This window comes from Vanacampus margaritifer, chromosome 16 (assembly GCF_051991255.1).
Source record: "Vanacampus margaritifer isolate UIUO_Vmar chromosome 16, RoL_Vmar_1.0, whole genome shotgun sequence".
Classification (NCBI taxonomy): domain Eukaryota; kingdom Metazoa; phylum Chordata; class Actinopteri; order Syngnathiformes; family Syngnathidae; genus Vanacampus; species Vanacampus margaritifer.
Window position 1 is genome coordinate 7,638,222 of NC_135447.1, and position 25,011 is coordinate 7,663,232.

The 25,011-nt window shown below is 40.0% G+C and overlaps 1 protein-coding gene across 11 annotated transcripts in view; it reads left to right on the forward strand.

Annotated features, from left to right (window-relative positions):
- The window catches only part of LOC144035817 (RNA-binding protein Musashi homolog 2), a 283,481-nt gene that overhangs the window by 185,020 nt on the left and 73,450 nt on the right, over nt 1-25,011 (forward strand). For all 11 annotated transcript variants that reach the window (XM_077545792.1, XM_077545794.1, XM_077545793.1 and 8 more), the window contains one exon: nt 12,690-12,772. In XM_077545792.1, the coding sequence (XP_077401918.1) occupies nt 12,690-12,772 (83 nt within the window). The remainder of the gene's footprint in view (nt 1-12,689; nt 12,773-25,011) is intronic.

Sequence of the window (25,011 nt, forward strand, 5' to 3'; positions counted from 1 at the left end):
CATTTCACTGTTTTTACACTTGCAGGTCCATAGGTCCAATTCCAATTTAATGCCTATATCTGAGTTTTTTGATTGTCTAATTACATGTACATTCGACTTCACAATTACGACTAAAATTACACTTCATGCTTCAAGTGACACAATCCCCCTTTTTTTTTTTTTTTGCTCTCAAGTGGCACAATTTGGATATGCATGGCAGCATAAATAGAAAAAAAGCACGCACAGACATCACAAGATATGTTTGGAATGCCTTCTGTTGGCCCCTTGTCACATAATTTGAAATAACGGCCTCGCATATTAAACAGTCACACTTTTTCTCTTCACGTTTTGCCTTGAACATTGTTCCACACAAGTGACATCACGCTTACTAGTTAGTCTCCAATGATTGCCTTGTTAGAGCAGCGCCACCCAGTGTCACAAGTAAGAATTACGATGCTGTATTCAAATTTGTACAAAATTTGAACATGCTGCACAGATGCCCGCTGTCGACGCTCTTCATGGTCAGCCATGAGTTCAAAGCAATGCTGGAACGAAAGTGTCTTCCAAGCTATTTGTATTGCCTGACCTTTAAGATGATGAAGCGCAGGGAGAGTGACCCTGGCCGGATTGTTCAAAGAGCATCCTCTAGATAGTGGGGGTCCAGAGGCTGGCGGCAAGCTGGGGGATTGATCCGCCCCTTCCTCAAAGGCCAAATACAGGAAGTTTAGCCAGAGGAGAAGGCCACGCATCCTCGCCTTTTGAAGCTCTCTCCAATGCCGTTGCACTATCCTTGCATGGATAAATACTGTATGTCAACCGTCGAGTCAGTGAGGGTGGACAAGCTAACAGCGGCCCTGTTGAAGATGCTAACATGGACTTTAAGCTAACATTGACTGTAAGCACTTGGCTTTTTTTTTCTCCCCTCCTCCAGCATTTCATGCCATTCTTTTTCAACGCGTTTGCTTCTTGTACGCCTTGCTCGAGAGTTTCCTGTGCTCCAGCCCTGTTGCGCAGGATTAAATCTACTCATTTAGAGCTCACATAGCTTCCACAGATGTCAGCTTTGAGATTGAAATGAGCTCCCCTTCTGCAAAGGAGCTGGCTTGAAAAAGGAAACTTCAGAGAGAAACTAAACAGAGACGCAAAGTCCTTTCAGTTCCCTAAAAGTGTAGCCCGGGTGGGACTTAACACACATTTGTGTGTTTTTGTGTGGTTCTAAGGACTTTAGTGTTTATTACATTTGATAACTGAACTAGTTGCTCGGGATGGGAAATTAATTGACGTTGATTTGTGATTTAGATTTTGGCTTCTCACGATCTTAACAACATTATAATCAAAAAGCAAAAAAAAAAAAACACACAGCTAAACTAATTGCACATGTTGTATGTATAAATAGAAGATCTTTGTTTTAAAAACATTGCCAATGCTAATGCTAAAGTCAATGTAAAATCCCATTGACTTGCTAGCGGTAAATGAACATCGACTTCCGGGAGTGATATTTATTCAAATAACGAATATTGGCTCACAAACAATATAGGAACAAATACAGTACACACTGGTAATTCAAAAATTTGTGAAAAATAAGTTCTATTTATAATGCTTCATCACAACAATGTTCTTCTACTCTTCTTATTTCAATAAAAGTGTGTGTCCAAGAGGCTAATAAACAGCAAGAATAAATTATTGTTTGTAAATGAGTGAAAAAAGTTCTCAAACATTTTTACCTGGTTAAATGAATAAAATAAAATTGTCACACCAAAACACATTTCCACATGATAACGTACGAAATACAATACCCGAGGTCCCAGGTTAGCCAGGTAAGTCTTGTAAAAAAATAAAAGTAGAACTAAACTAAATAAGATAAAATAATAATAAATGTGGCATAAAGAAAATGCAGGAAGTATACATTTTACGTATTTATAAGATCATTTTGTACTTGACAAAAATAAGTTTTTTCAAGAATAAAGTGTCCAGGGATGAAATAGTTATGAGCATTTGAGTTTTAGTACTAAGTTTTATGAATTGTGATTTCAATATCTATCAAAATAATTCTGGAAAAATAAACAAACCCTGAATATCGAACAATGGTCTAACCTTCTCATAAATCACATTTTAATGGAAAAAATATCTGCCTCAAATAAAAACCAAATATCAAAATTTATAGAAACATGGTCTACGTATATAGAATTTTTTAACCTAATTCTGGTTACTTAATTCTCGCCTGTTAGCGAGAGCCACCACATCGTGATAACTTACATTGATGTTTCTGCATTTGGCAATTTATTATTAGATTATATTATTAGTATGGGATTTTTTTTAATAGGTTTTAGGTGAACTGATGAATACACACACACACGCACATACACATACTCACCCACATACAAAAAATAAATAAATAAATATATATATATATATATTAAAAAATAAAAATAAAAAATAAAAAAGGAGAGCAATGATGACATGTCAAATCGAATGAACAATACTGAGCTCTCCATAGAAAAAAAAAATAAAAAAAAAATTTAAAAAAAAAATAAATGAATAAAAAATAATAATAATAATTGTGGTTGTTGCTTTTTCCGTAATCGACCAGCCCTTTTGCATTTACTGTAAATTGTTTTATCGTCAAACATGTTATCTGTGCTTATTGTGTCTCATTTCATGAGATGTACTGTAGAGTAATTATTAGAAACCAGTGGCATGTGATTTCATGCTCAAAATTTATTATTTCAGTTCCATCTATGCGTGTACAGAACTATCGGATCATGATCTTCTTTGACAGTTTCTCAGGTGTCTGTTGAACGAAGAAGACAAATCTTTTCATCACAGATATACTCCTAAGTAAGGCAAGATGATAATGGTCGTCCAAGACACTTTTTCATCTCCAGTAATTACTGCCCAGAAGCACTGATGAAAGGACGCGGTTATGTTACCATACTAAGATGTAGTGCTATTTTTACTGCAACACGTTATTATATACCTAGTTAAAGAAGCAATTAAATGAAGTCTGGCTGTTTTTTTCTGTAAATGAACTATGGCGTATTTCCTGACGCTCCCGATTTTGTTCTGACAAGTCAAGTGCCTTTTTCATGAAAAGGAGTTCAGCCATGTTTGTGAGGGTCACATGTGTCAGAGTGACATCATCACACAGTGCTTGCTTGGGTAATGATGTCATATGATTGGAGTTAGTCTCAGAGGACCGACTTCCCTGAATCTTGTAGTGTTTTTTCTTCTTCTTCTTCTTCTGCATTAAACTGCAACATAAACTATGTATACACTTAAGTGGCGTTTTCATCTGGCAGCGTAGTAAAAGCCATTTCTGCTAAATGCAAATGACCGCCAAAATGGGATCATCATTGTGCTTCACTTCAAATGAACTCTGTGTATCTTGCGTTTTAGAAAAAATAACAATACGGCTAATGCTAGGCCTAATTGACACGAATCGACTTCACTTTGCATCCAGCCTTACTGTTTTGGTCTTTCTTTGTAGTGTTCTGCGCTCACTTGGTGCCGTTCCATCTGAAAAATCTTCTCATATCCCAACTTGTGCCCTAATCTTCTTTTTTCATCTCTGTGTTCATGCATTCACCACCTATTATTCCCTAAGTTTGATTTCCCACATTCATGTGGAGCAAGAAATGCTAATGAAGTTTAATGAAACTGCGCCAGTATCTACTGTATATCAAATGGCCAGAAAACACAAAAGGTGCATATGTGTTTCATTTCATCCAAGTCCCCTCATTGCTTCACGTCTCAAAAGAAATTCATCAGACTCTCAAAGGCTTTTAGAAATAAAAAAAACTCCTGCTCTGACCTAATGCTGGCTCTCTTCCCCCCCATTGGTTGTTCCTGCATGTGATAGAAATGGAGATATCTATTAGGCCTGGATTATTGCTTGGCACAAAGGAGGCTGACATTCTTAAATGAAGCGTCCCCTTGTGGTCTAAACCTTCATATCTCATCTCTTGATACTCGCTGTTCTAAAGCAGAGGTCCCTAACTACTGGGCCGCGTAACGCTAGCGGGCTGGCCTATTCACTTGCATGAAAATGTATGAATTGGTAATGAAATTGTGTGGAGATAAAGGGAAAATAGAGCCTTCATATGCAATGGTAGCAATTTTAGGCTAGTATGAATGACTTTTGACGAGCGTAGGTTAAAGGCGGTCGCCAAATGCCCTTCCACGGCTGGAAATGTATTTGCACGCATGGACTCCAGCGAGTCCTTCTGCCACGTACGCCTCTCAAATAGATTAATGAGGTGGGCCGCTTCAATTTTGTGTTCTTGTATTCCCCATCTCCATGCAGTTTGAAGTGTTCCTTTAGTTTTGCAAGATAGCTAGTTATGCTGGCTTACAATTGCGCAACAAACGACACTGACTCCCATCAATCAACTCAACTCTATATTTATAAAGCACTTTAAAACAACAACCACAGTTTTTTTTTTTTTTTTTTGAAGGAAGCCAAGGTTAAAATGGAATGGAAGCAGATACAATAAAAACAGCAGATGCCCCAGAATTGCACCCTGTGGAACACCATACGATCTGTTTAACATGTGAATTCATTTTTGCACATATTCGTCCGACCACTTTCTTTTTTTCCACGACATAGTATGAAGGGATTACATTATCTCATTTGCTCCCAAAAAAGGAAATACGTTCTATTTTAAACGTGTTAAGTGTCCCAACGACATATTTATACGTTTTTTAATGCAGAAGGTTTTGTTGCAGCCTCTCAACTCCTGAGAACGGTTGAAGAAATTGTAGTTATTATACAAACGGCCAGCAGGTGGCAGCAGAACAAAAGAGATCAACCAGGGCCATGTTGGGGAAAAATAAGCTAATTTACTCACATTTCTAAATAAATTTGTGAATAAGGATGATACTTAGCTATACTCTAATGCTAATTGTTGCAAAACGGAAATAGTAAAAAATATACTTTTTTTTTTCCTGATGAAAGAAGAGAGTTTCATGTTTTTATAGAACACAAAAAGGGATTGCTTCAGTGAAAATGGCTGGGAGTGAATGGGTTGATAAAGAAATCACACTACGTACCATCACAACAGCCACAAATCGACTACTGAGTGCACCAAATTCTCTGTAACTGGTCTATGGCATGTCACTGGATGATGTCAAGGAACATTTAAGGAACCTTAAAATATACATACTGATGTGCACCATTTTCAGGCCGCTCACGTTTGTGTAAAAGTCAGTAATTAACCTCACCTCCAAAAAGTTCCCTTGTGGAAACTTGGGCGACGCTTCATCTGCTTTCACTTCTATACTTCAGTGTAACTCAGAAAAAGCAACTTCTAATGTCCTTGTTTATTAAAAGTGAATTTGCCCACATCTCCAAGTGCTCCCCTTAGCCCTTTGAGCCCAGTTGCTTTTAGTTGGCTGTCTGGTTGCCAGAGAGCAAAGGGGTACATGGTCACCTTCTCCATGGGTAATTGCTTCTATTCACTTGGTGCTCGCAGTCCTCTGATCATACAGCAGACAGAAATAAACTCTTAGACGTATATTGTTTGGCACTAATGAGGCTCCTTCTTAGGTAGGGAAATGTTTTTAAAGTATATAGAGGTCAGTGGAGAGGCTCTCATTTCCCAGATGCACACACCATGTTGCTATTTAGATGCACATTAATGCTGACCACTGCAGCTAGGAATGCATTAGCAGCCTAAATGTGTGTTGAACGATGCGTTCTGGAGTTGCTGTCACCCGTACAATTAGACAAACCCAACACTAATATGAATATCTGTAATAACAATATAAATAAAGCCGATGCTGCAAGTCGGGGCTGGAGTTTTTAAATGTAATACAAATGTTTGTGTGTCTATATCGAGGCGGGGCACCTTTTAAAGTAGGACAGTCGAAATTGATGGCCAACTCTGAAAGCTGACCTACTTAGAGGCGCAGACAAACTAGTTTCCTCAGCATGCGTGCTGGGCCAAGTTGCTGTGCAAGAAATGCAACGAAAGCACACATATTGGGCTTTTATAGAAGTGTACACTTATCATCACTTTCGCTAGCGGATGAGAAAATGCAAATTATATAATTCAGGTGAAGTGGTTGGTTGGAAATCACTATCGAAGGGGAAGTCAACCCTAAACATTTCTTGGCAATGATATGTTATATGTGACCTCACTAGTCTAAACGTGACATTCTGATTAATATTACATTTGTGGAGTAAGAGTTAAGCAGTAACAGAAGGCGGCCATTTTGCCACTTGCTGTCAAGTGAAAATGGCCTCACCGTTGCTCAGTGCTCAGGCAAGGACCAAACATAGCTCACCTGTTTTCCAAAGCTGATCTGTGATCAGTGTTGTTACCTGAGACCTGAGCAACTGTGGCAAAATGGCCGCCTTCTGATATTGATAAAAACTGCTGGATTTTGCTGCAGAACTCATATTCCACTAACGCAATATTGACCAGAATGCCATATTTAGCCTAGTGAGGCTGTATAGAACATATTATCGTCAACAACAACAAAAAATTGGGGGGGTCGGCCTTCCCTTTAAGGTATTTTAGCTATTCTTAGTAATACGGTGGGTAAATCAGTTGACAAACAATTCATTTTTCTCATGAAGAAAAAACTATTTTGATTAATGTGGGCTAATGTTTCCCACCTTCCACTCACATGACGAGACAAGCCTTGTTTGCTTATTATTGTTTTTTCACCATGGATATCTACTCGACTCTTGAGTGGTCACCGATACCAAATACCAAGTACTAATACCACCAGTGCTTTTGATAACTAGAGTCCCCCCACCGCAAAAAAAAGAGAAAATAAGTCATTTTAAAGAAAAACCTATATATCTCAATATAGCATTTTTCCATAAAATTGCCTAAAATGGTTTAGATTTTTTGATTTTTTGATTTGAACGGCCACAAAAGAGCGGCAATACTGGTATCGGCTGGTTTCGCGCATACCGATAAACTTGAAATAAGGCCTGGTATCGACCCGATACGATACCTGGTATTGGTAATCACCCATCCTGATCCAAAAGCATACGGATTAATAGTGTTTCCATTCTTTTCAATAGGAAACATTACCTTAGTTTAAGAACTGAAATGTCATAGAACAAATTCAGTTTGGATTGGAGTTCCAATATATATTTGTTTTTGTTTATGTGACACTGTAACCTAGTTTCAGTAGTTCAGTTGTATTAATCATGAATACATTTAAGAGAAACATGTTCAGAAAAGGTCTTACATTTGTTTAGGACAACTTCTCTGATCGAGTATGGCAGGATGCAAAAAAGCTCTGCTCTTAAAATGTCTTTAGGCCAATCCTTCCATCACCCGATGCTTTTGCAAGCCACCTACACATAATCATCACGTTAATACCTCGTCAAATTGAGCGTTGACATCTGTGACAACGTAGTCCAAAATTAGAATAATATTGGTCAAATCTAAAGGAGGCAATTTGCACACCTACACCCTCACTGATTGTGATGTTTGATTCTTTGGCCTCCTATATGACCTAAAAAATAGAAGCCAAGAAATGTATTTGAATCTTATCAACATATACAATGATTTGGATTTTTATTAGGGATAGTTGTAGTATCCCATCCCTCAGGATGTGATTTCTCTCATATGTGTCCTACGGTCATGGAGGGTTCATAGCATTAACCGTATTAAACAGAGGATTAGTTCTTGGGGCTCTGGATCCGTAGTAATTGCACACGGAAACACTGATCAAAGGCATCAAACTGTGCCGTAGATGTATTGAAAGATGGCACTTTCGAGGCCAGGGCGTGCACACCAACAGTTCAGTGCAGAAGCTCGCTCCGGTCTGCCTGCCTGATTGGACAGGTGAGGGTTTGATCATGCAGAATTATTGCTGAATATTCAAGCTTGTGAAGGAGAGGAGGATCGGTTGTTAACCGCAGGTGGTTTGCAGACACATTGGGAGCACTTTGTGTCTGCGTGCTGGCTGATTAAACATTTTATTCGCGAGACTCGAGTATAAAATGACAGCGTAAGGGCTTCACAATATTCTCCGCAAAATGGTCGCAATTAATCAATACCAAGGCATTTGCAAGCATTTGCCTCCATGTCGGGGGGTTTAAAAAAAATATGTAGAGTTGTGAAAAGTAGTGTGATGTAGACGATAATTCATTGTGCTTTATGCATCCTTGAATAAAGTATGTTACAGTACAGAATACAGTATGTCAGGGAAATATTTGTGGGTTAGTGTATCGGCATGGGTGACTTATTATTATCATTATAATTATGCTGATGCCCAATCTTATTTCAAGGTATTGGTACTCGCTAGCAATATCGGCAGCTGTTTTATGATCAGGAACTTGAAATTGGAAAAAATAGAAAATTGACCAAAAATTCTTGCAATTTAAAGGGAAAAAACACCATATTAGGATATACAGTGTTTCCTCGTGATAACGTGGTTCACCTTTCTATGCCTCATCGATTTTGATTTTATCTTATTAGTTTTGTATTGTGCATGTTTTTGTTTTGTTTTTACAGTAGAGTACATGTTTATTTACTCTAGGAAAGTTTGAAAATTTACAGTTTGAACGAGAAAATTTGAGAATTTCTATGCCTGTCTAATAAAATTGTATAAATAAATAAATAATACATGTAAAATATAAAGCTGCTTTTTGGAACGTAACCCCAGCGATTATCAAGGGAACACGGTTGAACATTGTTTGTGCACATATTTTGGGTTTTTGGGTGGGGGGGGTTAAGTATCAAAAGTACTAGTGATATCGATTGGTACTTGATATCTGTGACTACATCTATCGGTCTGAAAAAAGTCATATTCCCTCCCCATCCCTAATTATAATTCTTACTAAATAATCGGAATCAACATCAGAAGACAAAACCAAAATTGATTACGGTAAATTATAATAGTGCAATACCTTGTAAAAAAAAAAAAAAAGCATATGTAACTACAAAATACAATAAACTTCCTAGCATTCAGGTGGTAGTAAAGCACATTTACAGGTGTTTGTCTATTCAAATAATAATAATAATAATAATTTTTGAGTCAAACAAATGTTTTGTTGACGTGCTTCTTTCGAGTACATTATGCCTTCGCTCAGATAAGATTAGCTTATTTGAAACTGGGACACAACATCAATTTCACCTTGACAGCAAATGATCTATTATCTTAAAAGCCTAGCATAAGTGTTATCCTTTTTAAGCCTACCGACGATCCCTTTTTCACGTTTTTTTCCCTGACTTAACACTTCATCGCTGAGCCACTTCGGTTGAAGCGCACACGCCCCAACCGTGCTCCATTTTAGACGGTCGCAGTCGGGGCCCGACGATGACGGGGCCGGTAAAAGGCTGCGAAAGTCGACTCCCTGCCAATCCCGCCGAGCCGGGCGACGAGGCCAAACGCGACTCCCGCTAATAAGTGTGAGCGGGGGGGTGCGGTGGAAGCTCCAGCCAGCGGCTCCACAAAACCTATTATTACCCATCCTATCAGACAAGCATGTGTTTCCATTTACAGGCTACTGTTTAAGCTGTAGGTGGCTCATTGCGAGCATGATGACACCTCTCTGCTTGTGTCTGTCAGGGCTGACACTCTTTAATAGTCTTGCGGAGGTCATCCTCATGCCATGTGCGACACAACACACCAAGACAATTGCTGCTATTTTGTGCCTGTTATTGTCTGTATAGTGCGGAAAATGGGGATCGCTGTGCACGCGACGGCAGGTCCGGAAGTTTAGTGAATGCTTAAGGGAGCGACTAAGAAGATGTGTGCTGAAGGATAGAAAGAAAGAAAAAACATCTTGTTGTGTGTGTGTGTGGGTGTGCGGATACTGTAGTTTACACCGCAGCAAAGCCTCTCATTGTTCTTTTTAAACTCATCCAGTCATGTGTAGAAGGGCCCGGCTGGTGGTATCTTGTGTTGATGTGGCTCCGGCCTGACCCAAGTGGATATAATGGTGCAGTCGAAAATGTCCTGTCAGTTGATGGAGGAGCTGCCTAGCTGCAGGAAGGAGTGTGGCGACAGGGGCCATGTGCGCTAACCTCTCCCCCTGTCACTTTTTCTGTCTCACTCCCTCCCCCTCTCCTTTCATTTCCACCTTTTTTTTTCTCTTTCACGTTGCCCTCAGATGACCCCCCCCAGCCCCCTCCTCCTCCTCCTCCCACAACCCTCTGTGACAAATTACTCCTGGCGGTTGATTTGTTGGTTGTCAAAAGTGCTCTGTGCGCTGGCATGAAGGTGGGGTGAGCAGGGGGGAAGAATCTTCCTCCTGTTCCTGCCTGTCGTCATCAGCGTTCCTTCATCCCCTCCGTTCCTCCCCCCCCCCCCCCCCCCCTCCCGCCACCCCCACCTCACAAATGTGCGCTGTGCTTTCACCGCCGCAGCTCAGCGTACAGGTGCCTCGGTGGAAAATGACGTTCAGTCTCTTAAGATCTCATTAGATTAAATGTTGTCCGTGTTTAATCAGCTCGCACGTCCACTTCCCAATCCTTCTTTTGACGAAGCCGTTTTGATAGATTGTGAAGTGAGGCTTTGTTTATCGCCGTGGGGGAGGGGGGATGAGAAGCAAGGCGTACTACTGTATAAAAGACTTTTTGAAAGAACTGTAAATGCCGTTATGCTTCTCACATAACTACATTGAATGGAGGCGAACCTGTGGAACGCCCCAATGAACACCCTCGGCTGTTAATGAGTATGAAAATGTACAAAACAAAATTATTCACTTTGTTTTCATCATGTCAAATTTTGCAAAAATGCGTTATAAAAAAAACAAAACAGGAGTAATGTTTAATAATTATAATATTTAGGGATGTCCAGACCGATACTGATTGATTAGTCACTGATACCAAATACCGATACCACTAGGACATAAAATCCTCCCCCCCCCCCTAAAAAAAAGAAAGATAATTTTAAAGAAAGACATATATATCCCAATATAGTATTTGCATTAAATTAATGGCAATTTACTATTCCTCTAATTTGTCATTTCTAGTTCCTGATTGCCAACTGGCCACAAGAGACAACCGATACTGATATCGGCCACCGTTGCGAGTAGCGATACCTCAACTCATTTGCTCCCCAAAACGTCTAAATACGTGTTCATTGTTTTAAGTGTCCCAAAGACGTATTTATATGTTTTTTTAATGTTTAAGAGCATACAGAAGGCCTTGATGCAGACTCTCAACTGCAGAGAACAGTTCAAGAGATGGTAGTTATTACAAAAACGGCCAGTAGGTAACAGGAGAGCAAAAGAGATCAACCAGGGCCATGTTGACAAAAAGCTCACTTATTCACAGTTCTAAACAGATTTTTGAATAATGATGAAGCTATATTCTAATGATAATTGCTGCAAAACAGAAATAGATAGACTTATGCTTTTTTTCCTGATAAAAGAAGAGACTAATCTTTCTTTTGGTAGGTTCCATGTTTTTATAGCAATAGAACGGAATATTCTGTGGGCCTGGCAAAATCCAGTAAAGCAGCCGGGAGTGAAGGGGGTTGCTTCAGTGAAGATGGCTGGGAGTGAATGAGTTAAACAACAAACAGTAACAACGCATCATTTTTTCCAGCTTTTTACAAAATGTTTCGAGGCATGACAGGTGGTCAAGCTATCAGGTAGCTTGTGCTAGCGAGGATACACATCATTCGGGTCGCATGTAAACTACGGAATGATTAGCAGCCTTTTCGTTGGGTAAAGTAGCTTGTTTGTCATCAGTCCGAGCTCCACGACATATATGGCGGGCCAGATGTGACCCGTGGCTGGGAGTTTGACCCACGTGACTGGATGGGACATTTCAGGCTTGCAGCTAGCGGGAATCTGTGCCAGCTGACAACGCCCTGAATTGGTCAAAAGTCATTCACAGAGCACACACAGCGACATGTGCGTCTTGTCAAAACTGCATTTTTGTGACGGCTCTTGTATTGGCCCCGACTACAGTGCGGTAGTATACTCGAGTCCAGTAAGTTTCCAGCTATCATTTTCACACTCAGTACATTTTGCCTCCTATTACCCCATCTCACATCCCATGGTAATAATTTGATGGCGTTTCCCGTGGAGCCATGCCAGTTAGACCGGTGGCGTGTTTGCTGCGAAATCTCCAACCGAGTTGGTTTGATTTCATTGTCTGGCCTTGGCCTCTTTGAAAAGAAACTCATCTCCTTTCACTCGCTCTTGCTGCTTTATCCACTAACTGTTTCCCTTTTGTGCCGTTTCCTCTTTTGCAAAAGTAATAGAACATCGGTTTTCCTTTCAACCCCCGCTGTAGAGAAGCCAGATTGCTTTGTGCATCGGCATCAAAACGCAGAGAGCATTCCACTTGTGTTCATAAGGCGCAAACCATCAAGACTCTTCCCCCTGTGTTGAAAGAGAAGTTGTGCTTTAGTACTATAAATACGACATGAAAATCCCGGCATTAACATAAGGACAGTGTCTGCTACTGCAGTCAGATTTCAATAACAGAGAGAAAAAAAACAACAAAATACATTTAATGAAATTCAGATGCCGAAGCGCGGCTTCCTGAATCTCATTAAATGAGCTTTGTGCACTTTTCCCGTCTTCTCTTTGTGGGAGAGCTTCTGGGTTGCCCCGAATAAAGTGGCAGGTTTCATCCTCCTCCTGATTTAAAGAGGACAATGTCTTGGTCCTGAGCTCGCGCGCCACAAAGATCTACCTTGTTGTGCGTTTCCCCCCTGAAGTTGTGACTAACTTCCTGTCCCCCTTTTTTCTCCCTCCCTACCATCTGCTTCTCTCTGCACAGGATTCGGTTTCATAACTTTTGACAGTGAGGACATCGTTGAGAAAGTCTGTGAAATTCATTTTCATGAAATCAATAATAAAATGGTAAGTCCACTCTTTTTTTTTTTTTTTCAATTCCAGTTGGGTATTGAGGGATTAATATTTGATTTATTTATTTCCCCCCCAAGTATTAATAGCATCACTTGTGCGTTTGAGAGAGCTCACTTGTGCGCACCCCCTGTGGTTCTGTGGGTTTCAGGGATGGGAAAGTAGTGGTGTGTACTGGCCACAAAGCGTGAAATTGTGCGACTGAGTTGTGCCTGTCAGGCTGAGAGACAGGAGTCTGGAACCTGTCTCTCTTCCGGAATCCCACACACACACACACACACACATTCTCAGGGACACACAAAGGTGAAGATGATGTTCAGGGATGGTGCGAGAAGAGGCTGAGTTCATTAGTTGGGGATTAACGCCTTCCACGGGCTCCTGTGGCGCTTGCTTTATTTACACTTGGAGCTGGGTCATCTCCGAGCACTCAAAAGCATACTTGTCTTGTCGTTAAATGATGATTTAGAGTAACCGATCCTCTGCATCGTGACTGTGAGTACACCTGCGCCGCACCTTCGCAAGCCTCCGGAGTGATATACGGCGTTATAGTGGAACCTCGGAAGTCGAGCACAATTCTTTTCTCAACATGTCAATTGCATTCAACTGTTCCAGGCTCATGTCATCAGTGTAAAATATAATATAAACCACTCAGAAAAATCACTTTATATTTACTTTATAGTGTCCTATATAGTCAGCAAGTCGGCCATTTTGTATTGTTTCCAATTTATATAGGTTAGCCCTATATTGCCCTCAATATATCAAATAATGAATTTTGAAAAGTTGAGAACAAACCGATGGTCATTAGAAAAGCAATATCCTACGTTGATATAGACAAATGATTTTTTATTTTATTTTTTTTCATCACAAGACAAATTCATGAGTAGTGGTGCGAAACTCCACTCTAAAAACAGTTGGATCACAAATAACCCAACTATGGGTCAAAAATGGACCGATCCTATACTTGGATCGATTTGACCCAACTTTGAGTCAAAAAAAATAATAATTCAGCGTAAAACAACCCAAAAAGTTGGGTCAAGTGCATCGGTCCATTTTTGATCTATAATTGGGTCACTTTTGACCCAACTGTTTTTAGAGTGTAATAGAGCAGCATATCTCGACATGAATAGACATTCATCAGTTCAGTTCAACAATGTTTTTGGGATGTCTTGACAAGACAGATTCTTGTGTAATGTTTTACTTATTTACTTATGATTTCTTTAATGGTCTCATTACAACAAGTTGGCCAACGTGGTCAAGGTTCAGGCGACTGCCACGTCGGCATGCCGGGCCGGTAAAAGTCATGGGAGACACAACATTATTTCATTAGTTTTAATTAACAATAATAATGAATTCATCTTTACTTATTTTCTTCCATCTAGGTGCAAAATAGGCAAGAATTCAACTTTGCTGTTGCTTTTGTCATATCCAATTCTTGTTCCGTACACCAATTTGCTAGCTAACAGCCAATCAGAATGATCAATTGTCACACAAGGCCAACGCAATTCATCATGTTGAATCAGGCAGAAACTCACCCAAGCGACGGCACTCACCGACATTCAACCGAGTGCCTAACAACAAACATCGGCTTGGTATGCTGAGACCTTAAGTCTTGTTTCCACCTCATTATGCATTCTGAGCTTTGCTCTTGCATCATCTCTACACGAAGGCCACACCTCAGAAGAGTAACCACAATGCTGAACCTTTATCCATTTATTGACAATTTGTCTAACCGTGGACTGATGTACATTGAGGCTTTTATGGATAATTTTGTGACATTTTCCAGCTTTGTGCAAGTTAACATTTCTTCATTTTTGGTCTTCTGACAGCTCTTTGTCGTGAGGCATAGTTCACATTGGGTAATGATTTCTTTGTCATGTTCTGGTGGAGTTAATTCTATACAGAATCAATTTCTTTGTAAGATATTTTTGGGGGGGTTTCCAATGTATTTGATAAGTTGCGTGGATTGTGATTGACTGAAGGGAATATTTCCTGCCTTTCAGTACGGCTCTTCTCAAAGTGTCCCTCCCCTCTTCCATCCCCCCCTCTCTGGCCTTTTCCACAACTTGACAGACTGACTGGCTGTCTGACGGACAGGACCAGTGTAGTAGAACCTTGTTCACCAGGGACCAGACCGGGTCACACATGACCCCGGTGTGCACCCCTCTATGCTTCAGTGCTGCATCCCATTCTGCGCTCAGGCGTATATCTAAAGTGTTTTTGAAATTATGGTATAAAAGATATTCTGTCACATCCTGTGACATTTAGTTGGAGCACACTGTTGACATTTTTATACCTCGACTCTCAAGGCTTGAATATAAATGGCAAAGATAGTTTTTTTTTTTATGTGCCCTAAGATAATAAGCAAAGGGATTGCCATTTGCCTCTTACCTGTGCTTAATGCGATATACAGAATAAAAAAATGGATTAGCCATTATTTCCAAACTGTGGATTTATCCAATGAAGCTTTTGTAAAGCTTTAATTACAGTCCAAATCACTGTCTGCTTCTGGGGAGAAACAATAACATGTCAATTATTTTGTAATAATAATAGTAATTAGACACTAAGATGCACAATTAGTATTTTTCTTTGCTTTTGCAGCAACAACTAATAGGAAAAGGATTTAGATTTTTTATTATTTTTTTAATGTTGCTTTCTTACGTCCGACAAATGAGTGGACAATAACCACAACCGCACACATTAATAGTTCATTAGAGGTAACACAAATGATTTTTTTTTTTGTTACAGAACCAATATGATACAAAAGAAAATGCAGGCATTCCATCTAAAGCTAAAAGTATATTATTCCAATTATATATATATAGCTTTAATTGGAATACCTGCATTATCTTTTGTATCATATTAGTTCTGTAAAAAAAAAAAAGTCAGCCAATAAGAAATCAATTTCAAAATGTGCTAACTTAAGGTAACTATTGACTTTTTTGGTTAAGTTCATAAGAGATGCAGCTGACTCTGGGACCTCTGCACATTTTGTTTTTGTTTGAAATTAAAACAAAGATAAGTTAAACATTTTGAAAAACTTATATGTAGCTATTATGCAAATGACTCGGGGAGCTCCCTGAACATTTAGTTGGAATTTTAAATCAAAGATGTTTATTATATTATATTAAAGTACCATTGATTGTCACGCCCATCTAAGTGGGGTCAAATGTATTCTCCGCATTTGACCCATCCACTGAGGGAGCGGTGAGCAGCAGCAGGGGCTTGTGCTTGGGGATCATTTTGCCGATCTAACCCCCCAATTCCAACCCGTAATGCTGAGTGTCAAGTAGGGAGGCAAATGGCTCCCATTTTTAGTCTTTGGTATGACCCGGCCGGGGACTGAACCCACGACCTCCCAGTCTCAGGGCGAACACCCTACCACTAGGCCATTGAGCTCGTATTATCTATTACCTAAGGTAATATTTCAACGGCAATATTTTCCCTTTTATTAAAAAGAAATATCAGGTCCAAATATTGGTTGTCGGCCTTCTTGTCTATCTCTAAGACATTCCAAAAACATATCAAAGACAACACATCCTGAATCCTTTTGAGCCTTTTTTCGAGTCCTAGTAAGATCAGGATTATTGGGCCAAAAGGCCCCGATGGCTTGAGGCCTTTTGGAGGCTTTTGTCACCTTTGCAAAAGGCCCTCTTGATAACACCTAAGATAAATGTCCTAGTATGCAGGAAATAAGCGTGGCCCTCACATCTACAAAGTGCTGACACGTGGGAATGTGTGCAAAAAGGAAAGGATGTGGAGAGTGTTGAGAGCATTTTTCAAAAGACCCTTCGGTGTGTTGCCTTGGTTGCAAAGAGTCGCAGAGGAGACTGACGCTTATTCGCTTTCTTCAAGCACCGGCACATAAAGTAAAAAATGCTTCCTGTCTTCATCTTTATGAAGTACTATACAGAAATAGACCTCATCCATCCTCCCTGTGAGTGTTATCTAAGATGGCCCTTGAATAATTGATGCAGACAGAAATTCACCCAAGTCGTGAGGGGCGATGCATGTGTAGGGCAGCCCACCTTCTCCTTCCGTGTCCTCTCACGGGCCACGCAAATGCACAAGGTCAACGCTGGCTCGGATATGAACGAGTCACCCTTTCGTGAGGTGGTCAAACACCCCCGTGTCACCCTGTGTGCATGTACCACCCAAGCTTTGCTCTCAGGAGCATGTCCCCTCTGTCACTCTGTGTCCTTATTTATAATTAAAATGAGGGCGCTGCTCAGCAAGGCGCGCACAACCTTCTCTATGTGCTGTGCTGATGTCCACAGGGCCAGATCCACAAAGGCCTTATTCAGACTGGCAGAAACAAATCCGATTTTGAACCCATCCACATCCAGATTGAAAGTGGGAGGGCTCTTTTGTAGTCCGAACAGTCACAAAGCACATGAAATCCGATTTTTGCGGGACGGATTGAAACCACATACGGGAGGTAGTTTCATATCCGATTTGGACAAGATGCGTCTCAGTCTGATCAGTTCGGAACACTCTAAACGGATTTGCCTGAGCAGTCAATCGCCTTGACGGTTCCACTGCCCCGTCGGCTCCTGTAATGCTCAACCGGAATCCGGTCTCGCTACCTCATCAGATCTTCACACGCGCGACCGGAAATAGCGAAATAGTGGCCGGTTGTAGCCATTGTCAAATGGTCGTTAAAAAAATAAAGAAGGAAAAGAAAGAAAAATACAAGAAAACCGCTTAGCTTAGCGTTCGACGTCGTTGCTACAGCAACCTGGCAGATGGGTCAATAATGTGGCTCAGTCTGAACAGGGCTAGTTCGGATTTGGACGCTTGCTAACAACTGGACAGTCAGCCCTAAAAATCGGATTTGAGGAGGAATACGATTTGCCTGCAGTCTGAACGCAGCCTAAAGGATTGCGTAGCTTTTACGCGGCGCAATCGGGAAGCGTGTAATCCACTAAGAATGCGCAGATGGGGAAATTCAGTACTAACTGCGCTGTCAAGAGTTCGCCGGGAGTTTTTGCGTGTAAGTAAATAAGGTCATTTGCATACATTTGGCGGAAAATTTGCCCACCTCTATGGGGTTCTTTTTGTGATTATTTACACGTGATTACCGTTATGCTATATGAAAATCCATCTCTACTGTATGCCCACGTAAACCTCTGAAAATATCAAAGAGGATCGCACCAATAATTTGTACTTTATGGACATTAAATGAATGAGCGAATGACGTCATCGTCCGCTCACAATTTTACAAAACACTACATCGACTATGATGAAAAATCAGCTTTTGATTCAAATGGACTCAAGTTGGTATTTGCCAAAAGGGCTTTCATGTATTTTTTTAAATACAGAAGAGATGAATTTTGTCTTTGTCATCAGTTTCTCACGCTGGGTTCCTGACACGACCGCCCAATTACTGCTTGGAGGAGAATGAGATGATGCATCTCAAGGGGTTTATCCTAATAAAAACGTACTTACTTACAAATAAACTCTGATTGCCCTGCTGAAATTGAGATGGTTTGGAAAATACTCTCACCGAGTTACAAAAATGATAAGGTAAATAGCTTCATCAATGTTGAATATATATCATATCAAATTTGCAAAAATAATAGAAAAAGGTAGCGATTCTTTATTTGTCAATGCAGTGTGTTAAAGTGCTGCTGGAAAAACGCCAAATAGCTTGTAAGAGAGAAAAGTGATTGTTAAATTGGTATATATCCGTAGTTTTTTGTTCTTGTTAACCACACACAAAAAAATACTACGTATTACTAGGTAGGGATGGGCGAGTACTGATATAAGGTATCAGTAACGGGCGATGGTATCAGTTAGCGATGTAACGATAACGGTGTTATTGTGCACTTTGAATTCAGCTGCTGTTGTTTTTAAAGTGCTTTATAAATAAAGTTGAGTTAAGTTATCGCGGTACTTAAATTACCACAATATCGTTGTGGTCATGTCATGATATGCATCTTATGACGGTTAGTGCAGATTAATTTTAACTAGAATTGTTTTGGCCACTGCGGTCCCTTAAAAAAAACAAAATTGTTGCAATATGGTGAGTTTTTATACAGTATTGTGAGCTTTTTTATATTGCCAACCTCCCCACATTTTTTTTTTATAATTATCGTATCATGAGGTTCATAATGTGATATGTAATACGTTTTTGTTACATCTTTAAGATACTTGCAACGTCGGCCGATAACAGTATTGGCTGCCCTTTTGTAGCCGTTTCATGATTAGGAACTAGAAATACGAAGACAGAAAATTACCATTAATTTCAAGCAATTTTAAGGGAAAATGCAATATTGTGATATTTTGTCCTTTCTTTATCCGTCATTATTTTTGAGTGAAATTTTACGTATCAAAAGTACTCATGGTATCGGTATGACTGAACGTGGTATTGAATATCCCTACATGTAAAATAATGTTAAGCCGCAATGTCCGACACTTAATAGCAACAACAATGACATTTTGCATAGACCTTTTATTTAAGCCTACATGCTTGACAAGACACATTAATACTGCTGTCTTGTCCTTCCTCATAAGACCAAATATATAACAGCAAAGCACAATTCGATGTTTTGATCCGCCTCTTGGCTGCTGTTTTCCCGTCGCTTTGATAAACAAAAAAACATTACTGATCACAAGCAATAACGTTTTTGTAAAGCCCCCCAAACCAATCTAAAACCAGTTGTTTGTCTAAGCAAACGTAATTGCTTTTAATTAGTCACATCTTCTGAATTCTCAATTGCCAGCTGGACTGGTTGCGCGCTTGCTCGTGAACCCTGCAAACCAATCAGTCACGCTGCCGCTGAACATTATAGATAAGAAGCATTTAAAGTGCACGTCGTGAATCGTGTGCGTGCGCGCGCGCGCGCGCGTGTGTATGTGTGTTCTGAGCCTTCTTACATTGTAAAGCTGTCTTTTGGAGCTAAATCACGAATGCCATAGACTTAATGTATTGTGACTATTTTTGTCTGAAAACCTCCAGAAAAAAACAAGTTCAGTGTGTTGTTCTAAATGGCTTGAAAAATACATAGTATGTGTTTTTTTTGTTTTTTTTGTTTTTTATGGAAATATTCCGCAGTGTTTGTACATCATGTGCCTAATGAGGGAGAAGGGGCGCTTTTTGGGCGAGTCAGTTCCACGCGGAAGGTTGCCTTACAAATTCTGGCCTGTAAGTAATGGGATGTTTACACTTGAAGAAAAAGAAAGGCGATGAGCGGTGAAGGCAGTAAAGTCCACTGTGTTTTATACTTGGGACGTTTGAGGAGCGCTCATATCTGCAATCGATGGAAGCCATTTGATGATGGCATCACTGGAAAGTGTCTCGGTATGTGTGGAGACATTATCGTCTTGGAATATGGAAGCACCACAGGGAGCGTATGGTCTTTAAAATGACCTCATATTCCTCAGCTGTTATATAAACCACGAGGAACAAACATCTGATCTAATGATTCCTTTGAGATTCTAAACACTGAAGGCATGTTGCTTTATCCAAATGTTAAATTATCTAAAAGTAGGGTATGTCAATATTAGTATACTGTGTCCTTTTGCTCACATATCTTAATGATCTAATCGACCAAAGATCTGCAGGATGTGCAGTAAACGTTTTGCATCTACAATGTGTTTCAAACAGTCAACCTTATCCAGGTACTTGAAGTCGAATGAAAACATCCTTTCCTTCAAGGGAAATATATATATATATATATATGTCTTTGGGACACTTCAAACATTTAAAATAGAACATATTTATACGTTTTTGGGAGCAAATGAGTTTAACATAAACAAAAGTTTTCCAAAATATCTTAAATGTCAAATTTTTTGTTTTCATTTCAAACAAAAACAAGGCGCAGAGAGTTCCCAGGGTCAGCACCATCTCTTCTAAAGTGAACTGAAAATTTAAATAAATACTTACCTGAAATTTACAGTTTTAAATTGACCTCTTATTGGCTGTGTAATTTTTCAAAAAGTCTGATGCCAATATTCGGCCAAATTATGAATATTGGCGCTCCCTAGTCATTAGTAAGGAGGGCCAGTGCCAATACCAGATATTGGTATCGGGCCGATATCAGGGTTATTTGCGTCGGTGGCAGGAACTAGAAATTAGAAGAATAAAAAATTGCCATTAATTTCATGCAATTTTAATGCAAAATGCTATGTTAGGATATATGGATCTTTGTTTAAAATGATCTGTCATTGTCCATTGGAGGAAATGTTATGTATCAAAAATTATTGGTAGTATCGGTACTTGGTATTGGTGACTACGCAACTACTAGTTGAGTACTAGTACTGCTATTGGTCTGAAAATAAAGTGGTATCAAACATCCGTATTCATTTGTAGTTCTTCCTTGTTATTGTAAAAAAAAAAAGAAAAGATTTGTTTGATTGATTTTAATAATCCTCTATCATGTTCCCCATCAATTATCATTCCCAAAACACTCGGTCTGTCTTTTGACAATGGTCTGCGGAATAAATGAAACACAATGAATGACAGAAGTCCTTTACTTCACCTGCCAGCCTACTGATGGATCATTTCCCTGCTGAAGCTAAAGAGCTCTACACCTCCCCATCCTCCACACACACACACACACACAAATAGCACACCCACAACACTTGTCCCTGAAGGACAGTCATTTCCAGTCCAGCTCGCCCCCACACCTTTGCATTTTACATACAAGGTTAATATGTATGAGAAATATATTGAAAAGGTCATAACTGAAGGCTTTCTCCATTCTGTTTGCTCATGACAAAACAAACATTTTTATGAGTTCAATGTAGAAATAAATATTGTACTGTATCGTATTGTAATACAGTATATTGTGTGTTGTCTGTGTATGAGCGGGGATCATACAAATATATAAAAAATTGACATCACAGTAAATCCCCGTGAGGGGTCGTAATCAGTTTAATCTAGACAAAAAAAATACATAAAAATAAAATGTCATGTTTTAAGTAGAATTAGCACACTATTTGAAATTTTATAGAATTTTAGTCTTAAGTCCCTCCATTAGTCTAAAGACGGTATTCTGACTAATATTGTGGGTGTTGACTATGAGGAGATAAATTTCTCACCCTGGCGGCCATTTTGCCTAGTACTGACCGTCACGGTTCATCTGTTTTCTAGATTTGGTCATGCAAGCTGAGTCCTTGGCAGGGTTATTAAAGTTTTAAAATGTTCTTTTTTGTTTTGTTTTAATCTCGTTTTGAGTTGTTGTTTTTTTTATTTGTTAGTTTTAATTAGTTGAAAAATAACAAAAATCTGAGTGCTAAAATTTCAGGGTTACATTTTTGGGAGTTGATTTTAACGCCCCTGAAATTGTTTTCCCAGAAAACAAGGCACACTTAAGATAAATAGTCCCCATCGAAATGATCATAATTCTTTTCAAAATGCAAAAACTGTGCCTCCTTTCACGTCTTCGAGAGATCCTGAAAAGTTCCATAAGCCAGCATTTGGGACAGCAAAAAGTTGTCTGGAAAAAACCTTTTGAAAATTAGAATCTCCCAACTGCTGCACCCTCGTGTTATTTTACGATCATGTTTAGAATTGACTTTTCATTTCAATCTGTCCTCCTCCATTTTCACCTTCTTGAACTTGATTCTCTCTTAAAAGCTCCACACACACACACACACACAAACACACCTCTCTCCTTCACACACTCCTGACTGTTTGAAGCGGGCGAACACCCACACACTCGCGCCACATCAGATCCTGGTTTGGAATCCATGACAAGGAGCCCCCTCTCTGAATATCAAAGACTTGTGTCTGAGAGCATGTAGGCATGACTCGCACCTGGGTCTTCCTTTCTCGCAGCGGGCAACCTGAGCATTCGGGGGGGGGGGTTACTGGAGAACATTGTGAAGTATATGGTTGCGGGCAGACCCTTGCTGGATTTGTTGCCGCACGTCAACAATCTGAAAAATCCAGCAATGCGTTGAGATTTCTACCAGATGTTTGTCCTTTCCAGTTTCAACATCCATGCCAAGCGCTTGTGCCTTTTTCAGCACTATGACAAACCATAGAGGCATGTGAGGCGACCAGAGTTGCTGCGATGGCGGCAAAGTGGCTTAGGGAAATGTGTTCTTTTGCCACTGTGCTTGAAATGAAAGTCTTTCTAAGTATAACCTATCACAACTGTGCAAGGCAGCAACTTTTCAAGAAAGCGTTTCCTTTTTTTCTTTTTTCTTTTTTTTTTTTTTCTCTGGAGCGCTCAGTATTGTACATTCGGTAATTTTACCGATTTGACATGTCATCATCATTGCTCTCTTTTTTATTTTATTATTATTATTTTTTGTATGTGGGTGAGTACGTGCATGTGCGTGTCTGCGCGCGTGCGTGCGAGTGTGTGTGTGTATTCATTAGTTCACCTAAAACCCACCAAAAAAATCCCATACCGTTCACCCAAACCGAACACCTCCAGCCAGAGTCGTGAGGCCGCCAGGAGACCCGAGGAAGGACCAAAGAAATGAAAGTGTTTTCTTTCGCTTTCTTTTTGTAGATGTCTCTGTGGACTATGGCTGTCCAGATCAATCATGTTTGACCGTTTCTTTAATTTATGTTGTTGATTGTTATGGAATATTGTAGATCTGGCATGTCTGAAGAAGGCTGTGTTGTGCTGTGAAGCAATAGCCCCAAAACAAGGTTCTCTAAAACCAGCGCATATTGTCATTGGTTCAGCCTCACTTTGTTTGTTTGTCTTAATCACCCTTAAAAACAACACTTGGCACATCCGCTATTAAAAGATCTCAAAATGTCAAGTGTGTCAAACCAGCTGACAACAAAAATAATCATTTGAGTCAATGTTTCATTTTGTTCAGAAAGGGTAGCTATAAATGGGTTTGCAATAAAGGATGCTGCAAGCTGCAATCACAGACAAAGATTTTTCTCGATTTACCGGTCGATCTACGTTCCTGCCCTCACCTATGGTCACGAGCTGTGGGTCGTGACCGAAAGAACAAGATCCCGGATACAAGCGGCCGAAATGAGTTTCCTCCGCAGGGTAGCCGGTCTCTCCCTTAGAGATAGGGTGAGAAGCTCGGTCATCCGGGAGGGACTCAGCGTCTAGCCGCTACCCCCCCCCCCCCCCCCCCACGTTGAGAGGAACCAGTTGAGGTGGCCCGGGCATCTGGTTCGGATGCCCCCTGGACGTGTTCCGGGCATGTCCTACCGGCGGGAGGCCCCGGGGACGACCCAGGACACGCTGGAGAGACTACGTCTCTCGGCTGGCCTGGGAACGCCTTGGGATCCCGTCGGAGGAGCTGGCTGAAGTGGCTAGGGAGAGGGAAGTCTGGGCTTCCCTGCTAAAGCTGCTGCCCCCGCGACCCGACCCCCCGGATAAGCGGAAGAAGACGGACGGACGGACATTTAAAAACAAAATGAGCACACAATGTCCTTCTTAATGGTGGCATTTAGTGCACGAGTGGTGTTAAATTTGATTGAAGTGGCTTTAAAAGAAATGTCTGAACAGTGGCTTCTTTAAACCTGCACACATTGTGACTAAGAACGTACCTAGTTGGTGTGACATTCCAATCAACTGGTTAATATCTGCTCATATTCCTAAAAAGTTATCAATAAATCAAAACTAGTTTTCTGTATGTATCTTATTGTCATTTTGTATCATTAAGTATGAAGTGGTTTAGTCACGAATAACGAAGCTCTCTCTCTCTCTCTCTCTCTCTCATTTTCTGTAATTAATTGCGATTAATCGCATTTTTCTACTTCTGCTTCTACTATATTCTACAAAGCTTGTAACAGATATTTACTTTTGAAATTAATGTAAAATCATTAAATAGGAAGTATATTTCAAATCAAAGACTCCTTTAATCGCTTTCTTTGATCCTCGAATAGAATTCTTCTGTAAAATCCAACTACTGAACAAAACGATCAAAACGGACACCGCTTTACAGGCATCCATTTTCTCATAGAAACTCATTTCTAAACTTCTCGCTTGCAGGTTTGGTTGTGCCCACAAGCAGCACACTCCAGCGTGGTGCCGTTTATAGACCGCAACAGGAAGTAAATACAACTGAGTTAACTGAGTTTTTGTTTTGTTTTTATTTTTTTATGCTTTAAAGAATTCAGATTAATCTCCACAGTTACTGCTTTAACCCTGGAGAACCCAAGAACCCTTTTCTTCTTTGGAAAATTATGAATTATACATTAAATGACTGCTATAAGTTCACTGAACACCAAATTATATGTTGTTTCCAATTTTAACCCTTGTATTTTGAACTAGCTCAGAGTTGCTAATTTATCAAAATATATATAT